At 57.6% G+C, this 22628-nt stretch overlaps 1 protein-coding gene across 1 annotated transcript in view; it reads left to right on the top strand.

The window, feature by feature from the left end:
* ARHGAP8 (Rho GTPase activating protein 8) overlaps window positions 1-22628 on the top strand; it is a 55017-nt gene that overhangs the window by 28231 nt on the left and 4158 nt on the right. The window contains 7 exon segments of the mRNA XM_032882797.1: window positions 753-884; window positions 5031-5117; window positions 8181-8279; window positions 9400-9510; window positions 18723-18796; window positions 21564-21641; window positions 21977-22105. Of these exon segments, the coding sequence (XP_032738688.1) occupies window positions 753-884; window positions 5031-5117; window positions 8181-8279; window positions 9400-9510; window positions 18723-18796; window positions 21564-21641; window positions 21977-22105 (710 nt within the window).

The following is a 22628-nucleotide window of genomic DNA, read 5'->3' as shown; positions in this document are numbered from 1 at the left end:
CTGGAAGGCGGGAATTGCCGGCTCCTAGAGACACATCAGAAAGGCCGGGTTCCATCCTGGTTCAAATCCCGGCGCGGCCTCTCTTACCCCCGGGGCTGCTAAACTCATCCCTGCGTATGGAGTGAGTGAAACAAATTTATTCTCTCAGCCGGAAGGCCGAAACCAAGGTGTTGGCAGGGCCGTTCCTCCCCTCCAGGAGAGGAACCTTGCCCCTCGCGTCGGCCGGCTGGCAGCAGACCTTCCCCTCCTGGGCGGGGGGCTCCGTCCCTCTCCGCTCTGCCTCTCTCTTCTCAGACACAGCTGCCTTCTGTGATTTCCCCTTTTATCTGTCCTCTCGGGACATGTGGGGCATGTTGAGTGCCCGCCCAGATCATCTAGGAGAAACTCTCCCTCCAAAGAGCCTTACCTTAGTCACAGCTACAAAGACCCTTTTCCGAGTCAGGTCACGTTCATGGGCTCAGACATTTGCCGTGGATGTCTCTTCTGGGCCATCTTTGGGCCTGTCACGTCCCCTTGCTAGCTGTGTGACCGTGACCCTCAGGGCTCAACCTCTCTGAGCCACCTCTAACAAAAGGGGGTGGGGCCCCTTGTAGGTGGGTTCCCGGGGGCCCTGGATGGGTGCCCCCGTGACCTGGGGTGCTGGGTGCTGGCACCCAATGGGTGACCATGGCTTCTGTTCTGGGGAGAGAGTCCTTACTTTCAGTGACAGTGAGAGGTGGTTTTTGAAACCGGGTCTTGTGCTTGATGCCCAGGTACTTGAAGTACACGCTGGACCAGTACGTGGGGAGTGACTACACCGTCGTCTACTTCCATTACGGCCTCAACAGCCGGAGTAAGCCGTCGCCGGGCTGGCTGCAGAGTGCCTGCAAGGAGTTTGACAGGAGGTGTGTGCGCCCGAGCCCTCGGGGGTGGGGGTGGGGGCGGGGGACCGGTTTCAGGGTCCCACTGTGGGAGGGGGGCCAGGGGACTAGGAGCGGTCCGGGCTGTGCCACAGGAGGTGGGGAGCTAGGCTGAAGGAGCTGGGGGTGGGTGGGGTCACCTCCCCTCGGCAGGGCCTCTAACCTGCTTCCTCATCAAGGGCAGGGCCGGCCAGAGAGTCAACATTTTGGCTTCGCCGGCCCTCAGAGTTCCTATTTTTTTTTCCTTTTTTTAATTTTTAAAAATTTTTTGAAGATTTTGTGTATTTATTTGACAGAGAGAGACAGCGAAAGAGGGAACACAGGCAGGGGGAGTGGGAGAGGGGGAAGTGGGCTTCCTGCAGAGCAGGGAGCCCAATATGGGGGTTGATCCCAGGACTCTGGGATCACGACCTGAGCCAAAGGCAGAGGCTTAATGACTGAGCCACCCACGTGCCCCATCGGACCCTCAGATTTCCGTTGAAACCGCTCGGTTCTGCCGTGCAGCATGAGGACAGCCCCAGATAATACATGCACACAGACGTGGAACCGGGTTCTAGGAAAACTTGACTGATGGACACCAGATTGTGAATTTCATGTCATTTTCACATACCATGAACCGTTACTCTTCTCATTTTTTCCCCAACAATTAACTATGGAAATCCGTTCTCAGCTTGCAGCCTGTGCAAAAGTCGGGGGCCTGCCGGATGTGGCCCGTGTTCTCTAGATGGCCGACCCCTTAGAAATGTGGCAAAGAAACACAACCGCGTGGCTGTCTTCCAGATGCCCTTTGTGCTTTCTCCGCACTTTACAGCGTGCACAGGGCCTTCTGGTGTCTCTTGGAGAGGTGGGCGGCGTGCTGGGCAGGTGAGGACACACAGGTCCCAGAGGGCAGGTGTCTCTCCCTGTACCCCTCACCTGGTGTGTGGCAGGGCTGGGACCCACCTGAGACCCTGTCTCCCTGTCCCACCCAATGCTCCGCACCACTTGGGAACAGAATGGAACCGGGGGATTTTTTCTTGAACGACATGTTGCGTAACAATCGATTTCGGAGTGTGTTTGGCTAATGGGCTGCACTCTCGGGCCTTCGTGTGGGTATCCTGGAATCCTCTGGGTGTTCCTTCTCAAAGGCCCGTCGTACCTCTGATGCTTCGAGTGGGTGGGATGCTGGCCAGCAGTGCCTGACCTCCCAGAGCCTGCCACCTGTCCTTTGGATCCTGCTGTCATCATCTGTGACTCTTTGGTGGAGTTTCTTGCCTTTCTGTGCTGTGTCTTAGGGAAAGGATTATTGCGTACTTTGCCGTCATTTACCTGACACTGTGTGCCAGGCCCTGCAGGGGATCTGGAGGCAGCTGGGCCTCAGCAGTGGCCCCTCCCCCATGAAGCTCTCCTGGATTGTCCCTGGACAATCAACAGCCCCTTCCCTGCAGCCTCGCTGTCCCTGACCAGACAGGGCAGCTGCAGAGTGGCGTGTTTGTGACCCCGCGCCCGGCTACAGCCCCCCCAACCCATCTCTTTGTCCCCTGCCTGTGGGAAAAGGTCTGCATGGGGCAGGTTCTCAGTCAGTGGTGGAGGAGCCAGGTGGGGCTGGGAGTGAGTGCTGGTGTTCAGGCTGGGGCAGTCAGAGAGGCCAGCTGGAGGAGGTGACCTCTGAGCGGCCCCTGGAGGGATGGGCAGGGTGTTGCTAGGTGGCTGACCTGAGGAAGAATGAGGGGTGCTGAGGCTTCGTGGTGGGAAGGCCGGCCTGGGGGATTCAGCTGGGGAACGGAGGGAGTGGAGGGAAGTGGCCAAGGGCAGGGCGTGTGCTGAAGACGCCAGACTTGGTTTAGGAGGCAATGGGGAGCCATGGAAAGTGCTTGAGGAGAAGTGAATGACGTGTTCAAAGTGGCCTTTTTCAGAAGCTCAGACTGACAGGAGGACATGATAGGTACCCCTCTGTTGAGCCGATACAGATCAATTATCGAATGGAAGGAGGCACACGTGTCTCCTACTTCTCCCATAGGTGGACCAGGAGGTGGCCCTGGATATAGGTAGGATTATAGACCTTGGCTCAGTGAGATAGAAAAGGACAGTTACTCTAGGCATCAAAACCAGCAGTGGAGTGTCTGCTGGGATAGTGAGTTCCCCGTCACCGGAGGTATGCAAGTGGAGCTCCAGATGCAGTTCCGTGAGATTTATACCACGAGGGTTTTCTGCCTGCTCTCGCTGCACCCTGGTGGGTGTCCTGCGTTCTTTTCCTCTTGGCTGTTGACTCCTCGTTCTCCGGAGTGTTCTGCTGGGCCGTTCCTTTTAGGGAACCAGTCCACACAACGTGCCGGACCCCCTTCCGGGAAGCCACCTCCACGTCAGGAGTGACTCGGCGGCAGTGCTCTGGGACCCTGGACCACCCGCAAGTCGCTGCAGCCCCCTCCCTGCACCGAGAGCCTTTCTCTTTGTAATTAGTTAGTATTTCCTTGGGAGATACTTTGCTCCTTATTGAAGTGTCACGTCCTGGTCTTAGCCTCCATCGCTCGTTCTCGGCCCGGTGAGAGCTCTGAGGGGGCTGGGGGTGCCGAACGGGGCTTGGAAGTCCTGGCAGTTTACCCTAAGGAAGAGCGTACACTTCCGGCTTGCTTACATCCGTATGGACTTGCTAGTTCCTGTTTCGTTCAGTGGGTTCTAGTCCATGACTGTGTTTAATCAGATTCAAATGCGGCCACGTGGGTGCCCTTCCTGTGACCCTCAGAGGCGTCCCGTCCCGTCGCGCCGAGCGAGCCCTGCCCTTCCGGAATCGAGCACCAGCAGGGCTCCAGGCACACGTCACCGGGCTCTCAGCCCACCCCGGGGTCTGCCGTTTCTCTAGGGGCCCTGGTTCCGCTCAGTGCAGACAGTCCAGGGGCCGGGGCTGGAAGGACTGTGCTCGTTGCTTTCGGGGGCACTGGCTCCCAGGCCCTGTGCATGGACAGTTGGGGTGTTGTTCGCACGTCTCCGTTTCTGCGGGGGACCGTGTGCTCACCCTGGTGCCTACAGCCGTTCCTGCCCATCAGGGCTCCTCTGGCTTTCTCTCCGCATCTGTCCCGTCCCCTCTGCCAGCGAGGACCTGCCCGTGCCTCCCTTACTGACTTGCTTACCCGTCCGTCGCCCAGCATCTGACTTAGCTCACTTGCTGGTCGTGTTACCTTCTCAGGCCACCCCACCACTGTGCACCCCCTTCCCGTCCCAGTGTGTCCCCGTGAGGAAGCCCTGCTCACACACCGGGCCTCCAGTCACCTCCCTTGTCCTCTGCCCCTCCCCCCGACCCCTGGGGCTGGCCTGGCGGCAGCCTGGTGCACATGTGATGACTAGCTCTTGGGGGACGTGGGCCGATCTCAAGCCACCATGGCCAGCTTCAGGGTCCCAGCGTGTCGCCACTGGACACAGAGTTGGGGTGGCACTCAGTGTGGACTTATTAGACTTACTCAGATGCAGCAGACAAATAGCGTCACGGACACGGGAAGGAGTCAACACAGTAAAATAACAAAGTGATGAGTTTTGAACATTTATTACCTCAGTGCTTAATATGATTTATTTATTATGTGTTTATGCTATTTAATTTGTTTTTCACAACTGGGTCCCCAGATGCCTGAAATTCTGACCATCCATTGGCTCTTGTGAGGGGGTGAGAGCTGGCCAGAGTTCCCCAGGCGGACCCCACACCCCTCCCCTCACACAATGCCAGGCGGGGCCACGACCACCCTGCCCGCCCCCGCTGCCTCCACCCTGGCTGGTGCCGACCTCCTGGGCCCAGCCTCATGGCCTTGGACTGAATTATTCTGGAATGAGGGGAGCAAGTGAGCTAAGTAGCTCCCTCTTTTTAAGTGGGTGCCCCGTACCCTGCGGTGTCATGAACAGCTCAGCGAGCCCCCCGCCTCCCAGTGTGGGCGAGTGCCCAGAAGTAGGGACGCTGCTCCTGCAGACTGTAAGGTGTGCCGTGCATGCCGGGCGGTGGAGGCGAACACGTGGTCCTGATTCTCTCCTTCGACTTGGGGCTCAGTGTGCTTGAACCGGCTGCGTGGACAGAGCCCAGGTTCTGAGGCTCCCGGTTAGGCTTTGCGGTTACTCAGCTTCGGGTGTTGGGCGTGTCGCTCTGCAGTCCCTTCACGCTTCCCTCCTCAGGTACAAGAAGAACTTGAAGGCGCTGTACGTCGTGCACCCCACCAACTTCATCAAGGTCCTGTGGACCATCTTCAAACCGCTCATCAGGTACGCGGCGTTCTCGGTGAGAACCTCACGGGGGCGGGAGGCTGCGTCCCGCAGGTTCGGGGCGGCGGCAGGCGGGGGGCGGCTCTCCCTAGGCGGCCTCGTGGAGGTCTCCTCTCTGGGGCATCCACGTGTCTGGGCTACGCTGTCCACCCGTGGCTGTGCCGGGTCACGGGCTGACGGTCATGAATAGGAACACAGACTCTCCACTGGTGACCTTTGCACCTGGTGTTTTGAACCCCACCCTGACCTGAGCACCTGCTTTCTGCACCTGTGTTGGGGGTCCCCAAGGCCAGCTCAGGTTGGGTGGGCACTACAAGGACTCACAAAACTCAGACCAGCACTCCTTCCAGAGAGCGTGGCCCATGGGGCCCTGCGGGGCGTCGGGGAGGGGTCGGATGTGGCTCCCGGGTCTGCAGGCTGCACTTGGAGAATTTCTGGAATCGGGGACTTGAGTCTGCTCCCGTTTACCGCAGGAGAGACCTCCGTGGCCGGAGTTCTCCTCGTAGTTGGAGAATTCCCCGCCTGTTTTCCCACGGCCGGCCCCTCCCGCTGCCACAGCCCCACGCCTGCTGGGAAGGTGGGAATCTGTCCATCTGTCCCCTTGCTTAACCAGGACCAGCCCACGGGTGCTGCACTTGACATAGTGAGAAGCCTGTGCTGGTGACGCAACCGCCCGAGAAGATAGTTCAGATGTTCTTCTGCTCATTGGCTGTGTCGTTCGGCTTAGCAAAGCTCTCAGGATTCTAGAAACCTGAGTTCTTGGGGAAATACTCATCCCTCCCACTCTGCCACTCGGCCGCCCGGACGCTGGAGTGGTTTGGGAGCTCGGGCTTGTCGCAGCCCCGCCTCCGGTCACCCAGTGTTCTGGGCGGGAGGTACAGCCTCTCTCTGCCTTAGTCTCCCGAGCGGCTGGCGGTGCCACGCAGTTCTTCTGTCCTTGCGGGAGTTTGTTGACCAGGTCCTGCCAGTGCTCAGAAGCCGGCCTGCGGGGCGCTAGCTGATCTCAGTGCTGGCTGCTGACGTTGCTTTAAGAAAAAAAAATTTTTTTTTAAAAACATTTATTTATTTATTTGACAGACAGAGATCACAAGTAGGCAGAGAGGCAGACAGAGAGAGAGGAGAAAGCAGGCTCCCCACTGAGCAGAGAGCCTGATGTGGGGCTCGATCCCAGGACCCTGGGATCATGACCTGAGCTGAAGGCAGAGGCTTAACCCACTGAGCCACCCAGGCGCCCCCTAAAAAAAATTTTCATATCTTTTCGTGATTCATTTATCACAACTTCTCATACACCTAATGTGCATAGCACCGGAAACGATCCCATGTCTTCTCCCTCTACCAAAGGAGAGGAGGTTGCTACTCAGAGAGGTTAAGTCCCGGCTCGGCGGGGTTTCCAGCTCAACCCCGTGTGGTTCTGCCACTTACCCTGCCTCAGGCGTGGCCATACAGTGGGGCCAGGAGAGAACCTCGGGAATCAGGGCTGGAGGCGCTGAGGTCAGGACTGGGTTCTGCCACCTGTTGGCTGTGTGGCATCAGGCAGCCGCGTGACTTCTCTGAGCCCTCGAGTCCTCATTTGGAAGTGAAGCGGATCAGCACAGAGGCCCTCCAGCGCCCAAGAACCAACAGAATGTCCACGGGCCCCTCCTGATTCTGACCCTCGGGGGATGGGGCCCGGAGCTTGCCCTGAGGCTTTTCCGGGGTATCAGTGGCAAGAAACAGGGTTCTGCTTATATCTGCCCTCCAGACCTCCAGGGCCTGGTGACCAGCAAATGCCTGGCCACTGGAGGGGGTCAGGCAGCGGAAACATGGCGAATGTTGGAGGGTGTTCCTGTGTGGGCAGGGGCTGGCCCCAGAGGACTCCCTGCACCTCAGAAGCTGACCTCTCTGTCCCCCCACAGCCCAGCCGTGCATGCGGAGTGGCCTGGACCCCCTCTGCCCCCAAGAGCAGGTGGCTGGGGGTTGGGGCACGTGGCCCAATTCCTGCTCACCCACTAGGGGGAGCCGGTGCACACGGCTGGGCCTCCCGTGGCCTCCCGTGGCCTCCCGTGGCCTCCCGTGGGCTTGTGGTGGAACAGCTGGCTTGTGCCGCAAGGGAAGAGGTTCTCGACGTCTGCCCGGCCAGGAGCGTGGGGTTGTGATTGACGACTCAGTGTCATGCCCTCGACAATCTGTCCAGAGGACACATATTGTGTTGAGCGTTCTAGCCACACACACAAAGCCAGGGGACGCAAGGAACACTTTGTAGACGATGGACCGGCTCATTGCCGTGATGGTGGCGACAGCATCACAGCGTATGCATGTGTCCCACCTCCCCATGTCACACCTGCAAAGTCCGTCCGGCTCCGTGGGTGCCGGCGACCGTCCAGTGGAGCCTTGACCAGGAGCTAGGCGGGCAGCGTTCCTTTACCAGGGGCAGGTGTGGGGCAGGGTGTGGGGCCCCTCTCCCGCCGGATCCTGTTCCTGTCCTTGCTCCGAAGCTTGGGGAGCAGGTTCGTTGGTAACAGTGGTCCCAGGTGGTATGTACTGGGTGTACACGGCAGACGTCTTCCCAGACAGTCCCGCTCAGAGGGAGAACCCGTTCCCGAGGGGGAGGCTGAGGCCCTGAGAGGCGGGGAAGCAGACGCGGCTGGGGCTTGTCCCCACAGTGGTGCTCACCCCCAGCTGGCCTCCCAAGTGACACTGTCCCGGAGAGAGGGCAGACAGCGCCTTGTGTGCTCCCTGCCCCGCCCCGGGACCCTCGCAGAGAGGGGGTGCCCAAGCAGGAAGGCGCCCCAAACCGCAGGCTCTCCCAGCCCCTCCCTGCCCTCGCCCGAGTGTGCAGACTCCTGGCAGAGTCGAGCTGGAGGCAGGTCTTTATTTTCATGCAGATGAGACGCTGCACTGTCGGCGTCTCTGGTTCTCAGGAAAGTGGCAGATCAGACACGCGGCGGCTTCTGTCGTGTCCCCGTTTCCACTGGAGTCAGCACTTACCCTCTCTCGGCGCAAGACGCACCCGCGTTGCTCTCCCCGCCCCCGGCCTGGCCTCCTGGGCTCATCGTCCTTCTTCTCCTGCTTCTGATTTTTCAGTCATAAGTTTGGGAAAAAAGTCGTCTATCTCAACGGCTTGAGCGAGCTCCGCGAACACCTCAAGTACGACCATCTGATCGTCCCCCTGGAGGTTCTGCGGTGAGTCGGACCCGTTCCGAGAGGCGTGGAAACACCCTGGGGATCCCACGGGCCTCGGTCCCCCCCGCCGTAGCGTGGAAGGCTGCGCCTCCAAACACGTGCCCAGCAGATCCGGCCCCGAAACGCGCGGCGTCAGCAGGGATGCTAACTGCTGACTCAGGGAGCCGAGCTGCCGCGGGCTGTGCGGGCTGTGCGGGCGGATGCCGGGCCCTTCCCCCGCCCCCGGGGGGAGCTGATTTAAAAATACAGGCCGCTGTGGTAACTGCTATTCTCCGTCTCGGTGTTTACCGCATTTGCCTTGAGCAGAGAATCGGGGGCATTTCTCAGGCGTGTGCATAACGCCGTGTACAGAATGCAATGTTCTCGGGCCCGTCGCAGGTGCTCTGGATGGCAGCCCCAGCCGGTGGCTTTTGCTGAAAGCCTGTTCGTGTGTCTGCTACTTGAGCTTACATGGCAGCGGGGATCTCTCCCATGGGGTCGGGAGCAGAGGAGGGTGTGCGGTCGGCTGGCACCACAGCACGCAGGGGCAGGTCTTGTAACCCCGGCCCTTTGCATCTCCCTGTCTGGGGCTCCTTGGAGGGAGCAGGGCCTTCTCCGAGCTGCAGGGAGGTGGGGAGGCTTTCAGGGGTGGGGAGACGTTGAGCTGCTCTGGGCACCAAGTCGCACACCAGAAGCTGGGCACACAGGGCGGTGTGGGGAGTGACCCTGCCCCGGGGTGGCAGGGGCCAGGAGTCGGTGACAACAGCTAGGGAGGGGACTAGGGGCAGGGGGATATCAGGGGAAGAAGTGAGTTTCCCAGGGACCGGTGGCTGGGTCCAAAGGCCGGCGAAGGGTGCTTCCAGCAGAGGGAAGCCTTTGTGTAGACATGTGGGTGAAATGTTGGCCCGGGGTTGGGCGGAGAGAGTGGGCATTTGCTGAGGTTTGATTATCCTGTGCCTTTGGTGCGAACACCCACAGTAGTGGTAGACAGTGTGTGTGCATGTGTGTGTGCACGTGCACACACACGCGTGGGATGGCGGTATGGCGCCTGGGCGCAGAAGGACAAGGCACGGGTCCTGCAGAAGTTCCTGGGGCGTCCGGCCCCTGCAAGGTGAGAGCCATGCTTCCGCTGTGTCCTCAGGTATGATGAAAAGCTCCGGAACCTGCACGAGGGCAGGTCGCCCCCTCCTGCCAAGATGCCGCCGCCGCGGCCCCCTCTGCCCACCCAGCAGTTTGGTGTCAGTCTGCAATAGTAAGTGAGCTGGAAGGTGACCTGCTGGTTTCCTCTGGGGGACCATAGGACACTCGTGTCCCAGGGAGGCTGTCCCCAGGCCTTTATATCCAGCAGTCCCGCTTACCCCTGTGGGGAACCTGAAATGCACTCTTTTCCTGGAGGCAGGAGCGCCTCCTTCCAAGTGCGTCCGCGTGAATGTGTGCAGGGGACCCAGTGGCAGGCAGAAGACAGGGTCCCTGGGGTTCTTGCCCACGTGCAGGGGACCCAGCGGTGGGGAGGGGACCAGGTCCCTGGGGTTCTTGCCCACGTGCAAGGGACCCAGTGGCGGGCAGGGGACTGGTTCCTGGGGTTCTCTCCCGTGTTCGGGGCATCCAGGCCATGGCAGGACGCATGCCACCAGCCTCAAAGTGAAGCATGCTGTGTGCTTTGCTTCGGCCAGTGAGGCGGGGTGGCCGTGGGGCAGGGCCCGTCGGGAGGGAGTTTGGGAGCCAGTTCACCGTCTGCCTTGCAGTGACGGCAGCCGGGTGGCAATGCCAGCCAGTCCCCCCGGGTGACCACAGTGCACCTCCCGTGGCTGCCACTCCAGACGCAGAGCCCGAGTGAGAAAGGAACCTCTGTCAGGTCCAGCGCCTGATTGGGGACTGTTAGTGTCATAGCGTGGTGTGTCCTATCCTTCCTGACTGGTCTCTCCCCTTACCAGCCGCATGACCCTGAAGCCACTCCCCATCTCAGCTCGTTAACTTACTTCTGGAATGAAGGAGCTGGAGGATGTGACCATTAGCATGTCCTTGTAAAGGATTCCGGGCCAACTTTATTGCTTTTGAGACTCACCCAGTGGCCCCTCCTGCAGGAAGGCTTCCCTGATGCTGTTGGTGAAGTATGGGGCCCTCCTGCCTCACCACCGTGTCCGACTGGCTGATGGGGAGCCTTCCCACTCCACCGCCTGGCAGGGAGCTCCTGGTCCATCTTGGTGTCCTCTGCTGCTGGCCGTAGGCCAGACGGAGGAGGTGTTTTATCCGATGGCCGTGTGGGACCGTTGGGTCTGGTGTGCACAACGTGTAGAAAGCCGGGGTCTGGAGGGTGGTGCTGGGTCCTGGATAGTGGTTTGCTGAGTCTCGACCCTTGGTGCGACTTGATGCAATCTGAAAGGTTGAGCATTGGAGACTCTGGACGGTGTCCTGCCAAAGGCGCTGGGGGATCCCCACCTGCCCCCTTGGACTTGCCACTTGCCTCTCCTGAGGCCCCTGGGCATGCAGATTCCTCATCCTCTTCTCGTGGGGGCTGTGGGGCTACAGGGGAGACACGTTGGGGACCTCTCTTTCTTCCTGACCTGGAGTGAAGGAGGGCTGCTGCGTGTGATGGGAAGAATCACGGCCCCTGGGGACGTCAGTGTCCCTGCGATCGTGTCTCCTTACATGGTGACAGAGACTCCGCAGAGGTGATTCAGTGAGGGATCTTGGGACGGGGAGGGACCCGGGTGGGCCCAGGGGCACCACGAGGGTCAGAGTCAGAGGGGAGCCGGGAGCACGGAAGCAGGAGGCTGGAGTGACGTCAGGGAATGCAGGTGACCCCGAGGAGATGGAAGAGGTAAGGAACGGGTTCTCCCCTCGAGCCTCTGTACAAAACACAGCCCCATCGACCTGTTTTAGCCTCTGACACCTGCAGAAGGCTAGGACCGTAAGCTCTTGTCATTCGGAACTGCCATGTCCGGAGTAATTAGTTGCAGCAGCACAGGGAGCTAAGAGCCGGCAGGGAGAAGTGTGTGGGGGAGGAAGGTGTACGGACACCTGGCTCCCAGAGCACGCCACGGGGGCTGGCTCTGGCTCGCAGGGGCTTGGGGGCTGGGGGTCGAGCTGAGGGTGGGGCTGGCACGGGTAAGGAGGTGTGGGTAAGGAGGTGGGAGTCGTCCACACCTTAGGTGGGTCTCAGCAGCTAAAGATGAGCCCCATTTTCCAGAACTTTCTGCAATGATAGACGTGGTCCACACTGCCCGTTGTGGCTGGTGTGGCACAGGCCCTGAAGTTCTAACTTTATGTCATTTTAACGGATGTGAACTTAAATGGTCCCCGGTGGCCTGCAGGACAGTATGGCTCTAGAGCCCTGGCTCCCACCCGGACACGCACACAAGGGGGTTCCCTTGAAGAGACCTTCAGAAGCACTTGGGGAATGCAGCGTCCGTGCAAATATGGTGTTACCACATAGTATCCGGAACAAACGTTTACCAGATTTTACTTCTTCACACGCTGTAAAAACGTGCTGGTGTGACCCACTCCGGCTCAGGGGTGTGACTGGTGGCCCGCCGGGGAAGGCAGCCGGGGATGTACCTGCAGTGACGGGGGGGCGACCTGGGGGTGCTGTGAGAACTCAGCTCTCAGACAAGGGGCCCAGGTGGGCTCCGTATTTCTGAGGCTTCTGTTGTCCGCTCTCGCGTTCAGCCTGGCCTGTGGGGCAGCGGCTGGCTGGTAACAGGGGTCCTCGGTGGCCACGCCTGAGGCCCGCGGTGCTTCCGTTATCCGTCCCTTAGCCTGGCGACCCCAACAGGGCCTTTCAGATTGTATTCAGAACCACTTCTGTCTCCGTGTTGTCCAATAACATTTTAAAAATGAAAAATAAAAAAACAAAACACACCAGACTCCTGGATTCCTAGCGCCATCGACCCGAGTGTAGAGCGGGGGACACAGCCTCGGCCTTCCGTCTCGACAGACGCTTTCAGAGTGTGTTCACAGAGCATCTGAACGCTGGAGCCTTCTCCGTTAGCAGACCGAAGACGGGTATTAGAAATGTCCTTTATAAAGGCCTCGGTTCACTCTGGTTCTGGGGCCACTTGTAACTAAAAATCAGTTCGTTGTACTTTTTCTTTTTTTTTAAAGATTTTATTTATTTATTTGACAGAAAGAGATCACAAGTAGGCAGAGAGAGAGAGAAGGAGAGAGGAAAGCAGGCTCCTTGCTGAGCAGAGAGCCTGATGCGGGACTCGATCCCAGGACCCTGAGATCACAGCCTGAGCTGAAGGCAGCGGCTTAACCCACTGAGCCACCCAGGCGCCCCTTCTTTTTTGACGCCCATTGCGGGGCTTGAACTCACGACCCCGAGACCAAGAGTCATCTGCTCAACCGGCAGAGCCGACCCGGCGCCCCCAGTTCATTGCAGCTTTAGGGAACGATGAGTATCACGGGACAGCCTCTGAAGAACATGCCGTGTGTGCCACTTTGAGCGCTAATCCGTGGGATTGCCTCTTTAAATTAATATTTTATGCTGTTTCATTGCAAATGACTACAATAAAATGGCAATAAACATATTAGGTAGAGCACCAAATATGTAATTTGGACTATGAATGAATGGAAGTCATTAAAATTCATAACCAAATCCTATTCACAAATGTTAATTTGCTTAGTTAAGTTCAGAAGCACACAACAGAAAGCTATCACCTTAGAACAAGCTAATTAAGTTAATATGTTAAGGGGGAGACTGAGAGTCAAGCTAGCTTTGCTCCTCGCCATCCCCGAAGAGGGAGAAAGGCACGTGTGCATTCCGTACAGCTCTCTCTGGGCAGCTGTGGGGTAGGGGGAAGAGGGCAGGTAAATGAGGGCCTCCTTTGGGTAATGGAGGGGATGCAGGTCCCAGCTTGGGGAAGTCGAGCCAGTGACGTAACTCACTCCAGTTTCTTTCCCCGTAAGTGGAACTAAAACCATATTCTCCTCACCTCCAGGCCCGGGGGAACTTCACAACAAGGTGTGCAGACCGTGTGAACCAGTCCCCGCTGCCCGGCTTGCCGGCTCTCATTTCTCCTTCATCTTCCCCTCCTCCAGGAAGCCTTCCCTGATGACTCCACACAGACTTAGGACCATTTGTTGAAATGACCATTCTCTCTGCTATCGAATTGCCTTGGCTCCCTTGTCATATACCGATTGCACGTGAGTGTGAGGGTTTATCTCCGGACGCTTGATTCTCGTCCATCAGCCCATGTTGGTTCCACATTGTCTTTAGTACTGTCGCTTGGTACTAAGTTCTGAAGTCGGGAATGTGAGTCTCCCGACTTTGTTCTTCTTTTTCGACATGGTTTTTGCTCTTTGGGGTCTCTTGCATTTCCATGTTAACTTCAGAATCAGCTTGTCTATTTCGTAAAAAGGCAGCCGGGATTTCAGCAGAGATCGTGCTGTCTCTGCGGATCCCTTCGGGGAGCACTGCCGTCTTCCCCAAACCACACTTTCCAGTTGGTGAACCACGAGAAGTCTTTCCTCACAGGTGGATCTTTTCCTTTCCTTTCAGTGAAGTTTTATGGCTCCCCGTCTCTGTATTTTGCACCTGTTTTTGTTAAACCTATGTAAGTGTTTTGTTCTTTGCGATGCAGTTGTAAATGAAATTTTTTGCGTTCCCTTTTTTTGGATTGTTCACTGCTAGCGAATAGATGTAGTTGATTTTCGTACCCTGACCTTCTGTCCTGCTGCCCAACATCAGTTATTAGTTCTAATAGACGTTCTGTGAATTTTCTGAGTATTTTCTATATCCGAGATCATGTCATCTGCAAATAGAAATAGTTTTACTTCTTCCTGCCCATTCCAGATGCCTTTTATTTCCTCTGCTTGCCCGATCGCACTGACCAGACCCTCCACTGGGTAGAGCACGCACATCCTTGTCTTTTCCTGTTCTTACTGGGAAGTGGCTATGATTTTTCCCCATTCAATGTGGTCGTAGCTGAGGGTTTTCATAGACACCCTCTGCCGTTGGAGGAGAAGCCCTTCCATCCCTAGCTTGCTGAGTGGTCAGGTCTTGTTTTTCTTTTTTCCAAGAAGTGTGTGAGATTGCGTCTTATGCCTGTTTTGCCTTTATTGAGATCACATAGCTTTTGTCCTTTGTTTTTGTTTTTAAAAGATTTTATGTATTTATTTGATGGACAGAGATCACAAGTAGGCAGAGCAGCAGGCAGGGTGGGGGAAAGCAGGCTCCCCGCTGAGAAGACAGCCTGATGCGGGGCTCCATCCCAGGACCCTGAGATCATGACCTGAGCCGAAGGCAGAGGCCCAACCCACTGAGTCACCCAGGCACCCCTGCTTTTGTCCTCTGTTAATATAGTGATGACATGGATTGATTTTTGTGTTGAACCAACCTTGTATTCTAGGAATAAACCACGATGTTTGTGGTAGATCATCTTTTCACATGTAACTCGATTGCTTTGCTGGTATTTTGTGGGTGTCTTGGTGCCTGTATTCCTCAGAAACACGGGCCTGCGGCCACCTTCCATTGTGGTGTCTTTGACTTAGCTTCGTGGCCCTTATGTTTTTTGCAAAAGTTTGTGTCGGATCAGAGCAAATCTTTCCTTCATAGGGGTTGTGGGATCTTCAGACTCATGGGAGAAGGGCAGGTGCTCCCCCTACCCCCACCTCTCCGCCTCCTCTCATATGTGCAGGAATGGGATCTGGGGCTGACAGATTCAGAGGTCCCCTGAAAGCAGGAACGCGTGGCTCTTCCAGCTGTGTCTCTCCCAGAACGGAAGGTTTTGGCTGAGCCGGGGCCTGCTTTCATGAGTTAAGAGGTGATGGGCGTCCAGCTTTCCCTTCTCTTTCGCTGTGTGCCTGGGTTCACTCGTCTTTGGCCTCCTGCGCCGCGGGCTGTCCAGTAAACAGAAGTTGCCACTCTTTGGGAATGGCCTGTGCGGAGGGGAATAGGGTCCTCAGGCTCTGGTTCTCAGTCACATGGGTCGGCTTGACTTGCTAGAAACCCCACCCCGTTAGAGTTTTGGGGGCAAATTTTCCAGTTCTTCCTTCACCTCCCACAGGGGCCAGCTGTGCCGAGGTGGGTTAACCCCACCAGACACCCAACCCACAGTGTGAGGCTATGGTCTTTCTGAGTACAGGGCTCGGGAAGCGAATTTTGATTTGAACCCTCAGCTCTCTGGCTTCAGATAACGTAATTTCCCTCTCCGAGTCTGCTTTGTCTTCTGTCCCAATGCGGCCCAGCGACGTAGCCCGCAGTCACGGCGGTAGGTGGGCGTGCTGGTGCACGTTGGTCCTCCGCACGCTGTGGTTCCTGGGGTATCCGCCTGCGTTCCCCAGTTCTGCCGGTGCCCGGGACCTCCCGGCCCCCGCTGCGGCTGAGACCTCCCCAGGTCAGCGACGTGAGCTGAGCTGCAGCCACTGTCCTGCTTTCGGAACTAGGAGGGGGATGAGAGATGAAGGAGCGTCTCGGACGGGTGGGAAAGCCTGGGTCCCAGCAAGGCAGGCCAGCCCGTCCTCCCTGTTCAGGCTATTTCTACAGTCTCTTTTCCTTTCTGTGTTCCTGGCATGCAAAACCAGAGAACTAACATGCTCTGAATAACTCTAGGCATGTCCCCCAAGGGGAGGGGCTACACACGAGAATTACGTGCGAGAATCCCTGGTGCCCTCTGGGGTCTGCGGGCCTGGAACAGCACTGTGCCCCCAAGAGCCCCTGCACCTGGCGTGTGCCTCGGAACTTGAGTTCAGGGTGTGGGTTTAATGTTCCGTGCCCCCTTGCGGAGGCTAGCCACGGCCTGCACACCTGGGGATGCACAGGGCGGGTCGTGGGAGGACAGGATTCGCTGCTGTCCTGGGCACTCCGCCTTCACCCGGCCAGGAAGCACCTTTTATCCAGAACCCCTTGGGCAGAGGTCATTCTCCTCCCTGACTCAGTGGGCTGAGCAGCCCCTCTCCGAGCCAGCAGCTGGGGACAGGGATGGAGGAGAAATCCTCAGCGGGACTTTCTGTGCCGTCGAGAGTAGTAATGGAACGCCAGGACCACAAGCTGCTCACCACAAGACGCCCGGCTAGAGTCTGTGCACCCTGAATGCCCGGGCGAGGAGGCATTGCTGGGCTGGGGGGCCCCGCGACTGCGAGCGGACCCCTCACTTCTGGGACCCCGGGCACCTCCCTGCCCTGACAGCCCGCTTGTGAAAGAGGAAATATGGGCTAAGCTGTAGGCAAGGGGGTCTTTGGGCTGCTCATCAGTGTCCATCCGGCCTATTTTACAGGTCTCGGGGGGGACCCCTCCCCAAACTGTTAACTAGCACAGACTTTGGATTGAACAGACCCAGGCTGTCACGTTGGGAGATCTTGGGCCGGTCCCTGCAGTGTCCCCAGCCCGTGTCTTCCCATGAAACGGGCCACCCATATCTGGCCTGGGAGGCCACTCAGGCCCTGGCATTCCAGTGATTTGAATTGTTGGTACATTTGACTCGGAACATAACCAAGCCTTCCACATCCCTCACCACTGACTGCCGCTCCTGGGGCGGGGGTGGTCCAGTACCTCAGCTTTCCATCTGGGGAAACAGAAGCTAGGGAGGCTGAGAGATTGGCCTCGGGCCACCCACCTCCTCAGGGCAGGGCCGGAGCTCTGTCTGGCTCCCAAAGGAAGCAGGAGGAGGAAGAGAGCCGCTCGTTCCGTCCACCATGTTCCTCCCTCCCTGGGACACAGAGGGGACTGTCCAGACTCTACTCCAGAGGGACACGGGAAGCCAAGTCTTGGACAGGGGTGGGGGGTGTCCACCCACGTTCCTATGACGACAGGACTCACAAAGGCAGCGGCTGTCATCAGGGCCTCTCAGCTGGCTCGGTTGTTGCTTCTCATCCCGGACATAGAGCTTCAGCAAAGAGACACCAGGAAACCAGCTGCCCACGGAGCGTGGGGCACTCGGAGGCCTGTGGATGCTGTTGGTGCCATGTATTTAAAAAGATTTTATTTATTTATTTGACAGAGCGACACAGCAAGAGAGGGAACATTGGCAGGGGGAGTGGGAGAGGGAGAAGCAGCCTCCCCACTCAGCAGGGAGCCCGACGTGGGCCTTGATCCCAGGACCCCAGGATCATGACCTAAGCTGAAGGCAGACGCTTAAACAACTGAGCCACCCAGGCGCCCTTAAATAAACGTTTTTTTTTTTTTTTTTAAGGTGAAAGGATGGAAAACTTAAGCCGTGCAACCACCAACCTAAAGAAAGTTGGAGTAACTATTAATATCAGGCAAAGTGTGTTTCAGAACAAGAAATAAGCCCAGGGGGCGCCTGGGTGGCTCAGTGGGTTAAGCCGCTGCCTTCGGCTCAGGTCATGATCTCAGGGTCCTGGGATCGAGCCCCGCGTCGGGCGCTCTGCTCAGCGGGGAGCCTGCTTCCTCCTCTCTCTCTGCCTGCCTCTCTGCCTGCTTGTGATCTCTGTCAAATAAGTAAATAAAATCTTTAAAAAAAAAAAAGAAAAGCCCAGGGACAAAGAGGGACATTTCATAATAATAAAGAAGACATAAATTTAAAAGTGCATGGGCTAGTAACCGAGTTTTTAAATACACGAAGGAAAACCTAGTAGAACCCAGAAAGAAGCAGATACAATTCCACGCGGAGACATCCGTACCCTGCTCTGAACGGTTGATAGGTAGAAGACCAGCGTCTGGAAGACACGAACAGCGCGGTCAGCCAAACGAACCTAACTGACCTTTGGACAACATGTTCTCTAAGAGGAACAACGCCCCTGCTCTTCTCAGCTAAAATGTGCCGGAGCAGGACTCCAGCCAGTGTGTCTGACCTCAGAGCCCTTTCCCTCTGTCCGACACGGTCTCCCAAGGATGCTGCCTTCCGGGCGAGAACATCTGTCAGATGAGGAGAGAGAAAAACATTTTACACAGGAGGAAAGGGGGCAGTGCAATGCGCGGTGTGGGCGGCTCTGGCCTCAGATGCTAACTTTGGGGTGGAGTGTGTCTGTGTGTCTGTGTGTCTGGGAGGGCCATTCTTTTATGTTTCTGTGTTTTCAAGTTGCCTTGTGTAGCAAATCTCTATCAGACGAGCGCAGTAAGAGGCTGGGTGTTGTCCGGCGTGTTATCTGATGGGTCAGCATCTGGTCTGGGTCTCCTGGGTCTGTCCTCACAACCGAATCCCATGCCTCCAGGCCTGCCCTGTGCACTCCCCTCTGCCTGGAACGCTCCTCCCTATTTGGTCCCCCACGGGCTCCTACCCATCCCTCACAGCCTACTCATAAGTTGCCCCATGGGAAGCCCTCCCAGCCCCCAGGTCTCCCCTGTGTCACAGGCATCTTCTCAGTGGAGCCCTCCGCTGCCGCATTATCCTTTTTCCTACCCCTGCGTCTCTCTTGGCACCAGAACACTGACTCTCTGAGCACCGAGGCTATATCTCCCCCTGCACGGCTCCTCGGTCCTGTGTTTTCACGGCGGCGTGGAGAGGACCAGAGTCTCCTGTCAGGCCCAGGAAACACTTACTTCCTCTTCTTTCCCCTCAGCCTCAAGGACAAAAATCAAGGGGAGCTCATCCCTCCTGTGCTGAGGTTCACGGTGACGTACCTGAGAGAGAAAGGTGAGTGAGAGCTGGCTTCCGCCCGGGGCGCGAGGACCTCTGGGTGCACCTCCCTGGGGGCTCGACTCCTGTCCTGCGCACCCTGCAGACTAGGGAATTGGAGGGGGTGGAAGCCGCACCGGGAGGCTGACCAGGATGGGCTGGGCTCAGGCACGTGGACTGTCCGGGTCTGAATCCTGGCTCCACTGTGGACTGGCTGTGTGACCTTGGGCAGTTACTTACCTTCTCTGGGCCTCTGTCTCCTCATCTGCCCGATGCAGTTGGTAACAGTACCTGAAGCACGGGTTGCTGTGCGGCCTAAATGACACGATACACGTAGAGCCCCCCATAAATGATGACGCGACAGATAGCTTTTTTGCAGGTGCCTTCCCCAGTGGGGCGGGTGCCTTCGGTGAGAATGGTTCTGTGGGTGGGACAGACTGCCGGCGGGGGATGGACCCGCAGGTGCAGGTGCCGGGGATTGGGGGGGGTGCAGGCTGCAACAGACGAGACGTGGGGGCCACTGCTGATTCCCCGGTGCTCCCCGGTGCTCCGTGACCGGGCGTGCTCAGGACTGCGTGTTCCCTCTCGGGCTGGAGGACGCTGTGGTGGTCGTTTGGAATGGTCTCCACTTTGGCAGCACTTCCCACCTGCTCCGTCTTTCGGAAACGCACAGAAGATAGTGCTTCACGACCGCGAGTCAGAAACCGTGAGAGGGCGTCTCCTTGGTTCGAACCTCTCCGTTCCTTTAGTACGAAATCGAACGAGAAACCCAGCGCAGAGCAGGAACTCCGTGTGTGTTTGCTGAGCGAGTACATGACTAAGCGTGTGCTCTTTGGGCGCCTCCCTGTCTTGAGCCCGGATGGAGGCACTGGGGTTGCCATGGTAACCGCAACTCCCAGCCCCTGTTCTGGGGGCTCATGGTGGGAACCAAGAGACTCCGCGACGTTTTCCTCCGTTAACACCACACTCGTGACGACCAGGTGCTCACACGGGCTGGGTTGAGCTGTCCTGGACATCAGGGGACCTGAGCTTGGACACTTGGGCCGAGGGTCACTGGACCAGCTTCCTCTGCTGCATGACAAGTGACCACAAGCTTAGTGGCTTCAAAGGCATGAATTTATTCTTGAAGTTTCTGTAGGTCAGAAGTCAGGGCGCTCGGGGGCCAGTCTGCTTGAGGCCTCACAGGGCGAAACTCTAGGCATTGGCCAGGCTGTGTCCCTTCCTGGAGGCCCTGGGGAAGAATCCACTTCCACACTCGTTAGGCTGTAAGCCCAATTCAGTTTGTGCAGACATGCCTGTTTCCTTGGGGCTGTCAGCTCTTTTTCTTGTAGAGGTGCACACTTTCCCCTTCCCCTGTGCTCTCCCCCTCCACCAACACACCTTCCCACCTGTCAGATCCCAGCCTCCATGCTCCAGCACTCTGTTGCCAGGAAAAATCTGGTCCCTTTTTAAAAGTTTGCCTGATTAGGTCAGGCCCACCCAAGATAATCTCCATTTTTAAAAAAAGATTTTATTTATTTATTTGACAGAGATCACAAGTAGGCAGAGAGGCAGGCAGAGATGGAGAGAGGGAAGCAGGCTCCCCACTGAGCAGAGAGCCTGATGCGGGGCTCGATCCCAGGATCCTGAGATAATGACCTGAGCTGAAGATGAAGATAGAGGCTTAACCCACTGGGCCACCCAGTTGCCCCACATAATCTCCATTTTTTAGGGTCAGCTGCCTTGGACCTGAGTTCTGCAGAGTCCCTTCTCTGGAGCACGTAGACTAGTGTTTGAATGAATACCAGGAAGAAAGCGTCTGTACCACAGGGTCCAGGAATTGGAAGCCATCTCAGAACTTTCCCTACCGTAGTCTCGCAGAAGAAAAAGAGAGGGACCAGTCACTCACACAGAGGGAACGGCACATGCAAAGGCCGGGAGTAGTAAGGAGTGTGGGGCAGAGTGGAGGCTGGAGGTGGGGGCAGAGCAGGCAGTGGGGCCGGAGAAGCTGGACTGTGCAGGTCCGTGGTGCCCGTGGGAAACTAACCCGCGAAGACGGGGAAGGGCTCCGTGGAGACTGATCGGAATCGGATGTAGAATGCTGAAGAGCTCTCTCAGCTTCAGAAGAGAGAAGAGTTTGGGAGGGGAGCCCATTGCGATCCTCTAAGACTTGGCTGCGTTCTGTGTTCGCCGACCCACGTAGTAGCCTCTGGCTGCTGGTGCCAATAGCACGATCGAGCACTTCCTAGGTCCCTCCCATGATGGGACACTGGATTTTTAATCTTATTTAATTTTTACGACTTAAATGTAAATTTACATCACCCTGGGCAGCCAGTGGCTACCACACTGGATGGGTCAGCTGTGTAGACACAGCAGTGGGAACACGGGGAGGCAACACCTGTGGAGCCTTCTGGACGCGGGCCTCGTCCCGTGGATCCTCTCTGTGGCCCTCAGACCCCGGGCTCGTGGCCTTACTCTGTAGACAGGGCGGCCGAGCTCAGAGAGGCCATGTGCTTTCTCTGAGGTCACGCAGCTGGAATAACACAGTTGGGCTGGACCCCAGGACTGTCTGACGAGAGTCTCCCTTCCTGGGGGCCGCAGAAGTAGACCATCCGTTGGGGTTGGGAAATGAAGCTTGAGGAATAAAGGTGGGGCTGGTGGACGGTGGGGGTGGGAGGGAATGAACCCGGCTGGAGAGCATGCCCTGCCAGCCGCAGGAGGGTGATGTGTGGGCAGAAGTCATGGAATGTTCCAGAAACCTGATGTGCTGGGACCTGTGAGATGCCTGGAGGTCTTCCTTCCATAGGACTCCGCACTGAGGGCCTGTTCCGGAGATCGGCCAGCGTCCACACCATCCGCGAGATCCAGCGGCTCTACAATCAAGGTGAGTCCGGCGCCCAGAGACCCCTCGCGCTGAGCACCTCCCCCCACCGGCCTGCACCGCCCTCCAGGGCTGCAGAGTCCCAAATCCCAGGGTAGAGTGGCTACCCCGCCCCACCTCAGCCCCAGAATAGCCCAGGCCTCTGGAGAGCAGAGGAGGGCAGGCCGCAGCGGCCCCAGCCCCAGATGACAGGGGCACGCCCGGGACAGGGACACGCCCGGATCCAGGAAAGCTCTTCCCCACAGGAGTTTTAAAGCCATTTGCATCTGAGGCACCCCACCCCCGGGAAGCCGGATCCCCAACCCCGTCAGGACCCAGATATGACGTTTTCTGTCCAGGGAAGCCGGTGAACTTTGATGACTCTGGCGACATCCACGTTCCCGCCGTGATCCTGAAGACCTTCCTGTGAGAGCTGCCCCAACCACTGCTGACCTTCAGGGCCTATGAGCAGGTTCTCGGGATCACCAGTAGGTGCCTGTCCTGGGGGTGCCCACCGAGGGCCAGTCTGGGGGGGTAGGGTTTGCTCGCAGTCTGGCACAGTGGGCCACGGTGTCCACGGCCAGGCCAGGCCACCACGGCCAGGCTAGCTGCAGGGACAGGCATGTCATCGACCCAAGGCGGGAGCAGAACCCCACAGAGGCAGCGTGTCTCAAGGTGGGCGTCGGTGTTTCCCCTGAAGGAGAGCAGAGGGGGCACTGGCAGGAGGAGGGCAGAGGGGAGGGCTTCGCAGTGTGACTGACGCCCTCTGGCCTTTTTGCACCAGGGGGTGGGGCTGGGTGGGGGCAGACGCTGAGAATTTTTAGCAATTATGATGGAAATAACACAAGCTCGGAGTATAACAAACCACCCCCAGCCCCAAAATCAACAGCGCAGAGGCAGAGGCTCTGTAATGAAGGGGGAGGCCTCTCCCACCCGGATTCAGCAATAAATAAAATACAGGATGTTCACCTCAATTTGAATTTCTAGTCAACAATGATTGCTTTTTTAGTG

The sequence above is a fragment of the Lontra canadensis genome, unplaced genomic scaffold, assembly GCF_010015895.1.
Source record: "Lontra canadensis isolate GAN:19392208 unplaced genomic scaffold, GSC_riverotter_1.0 scaffold84, whole genome shotgun sequence".
NCBI classification, from domain to species: Eukaryota; Metazoa; Chordata; class Mammalia; order Carnivora; family Mustelidae; genus Lontra; species Lontra canadensis.
The sequence above is the reverse complement of the archived record's forward strand: the minus strand, read 5'-3'. Positions and strand labels throughout refer to the sequence as shown.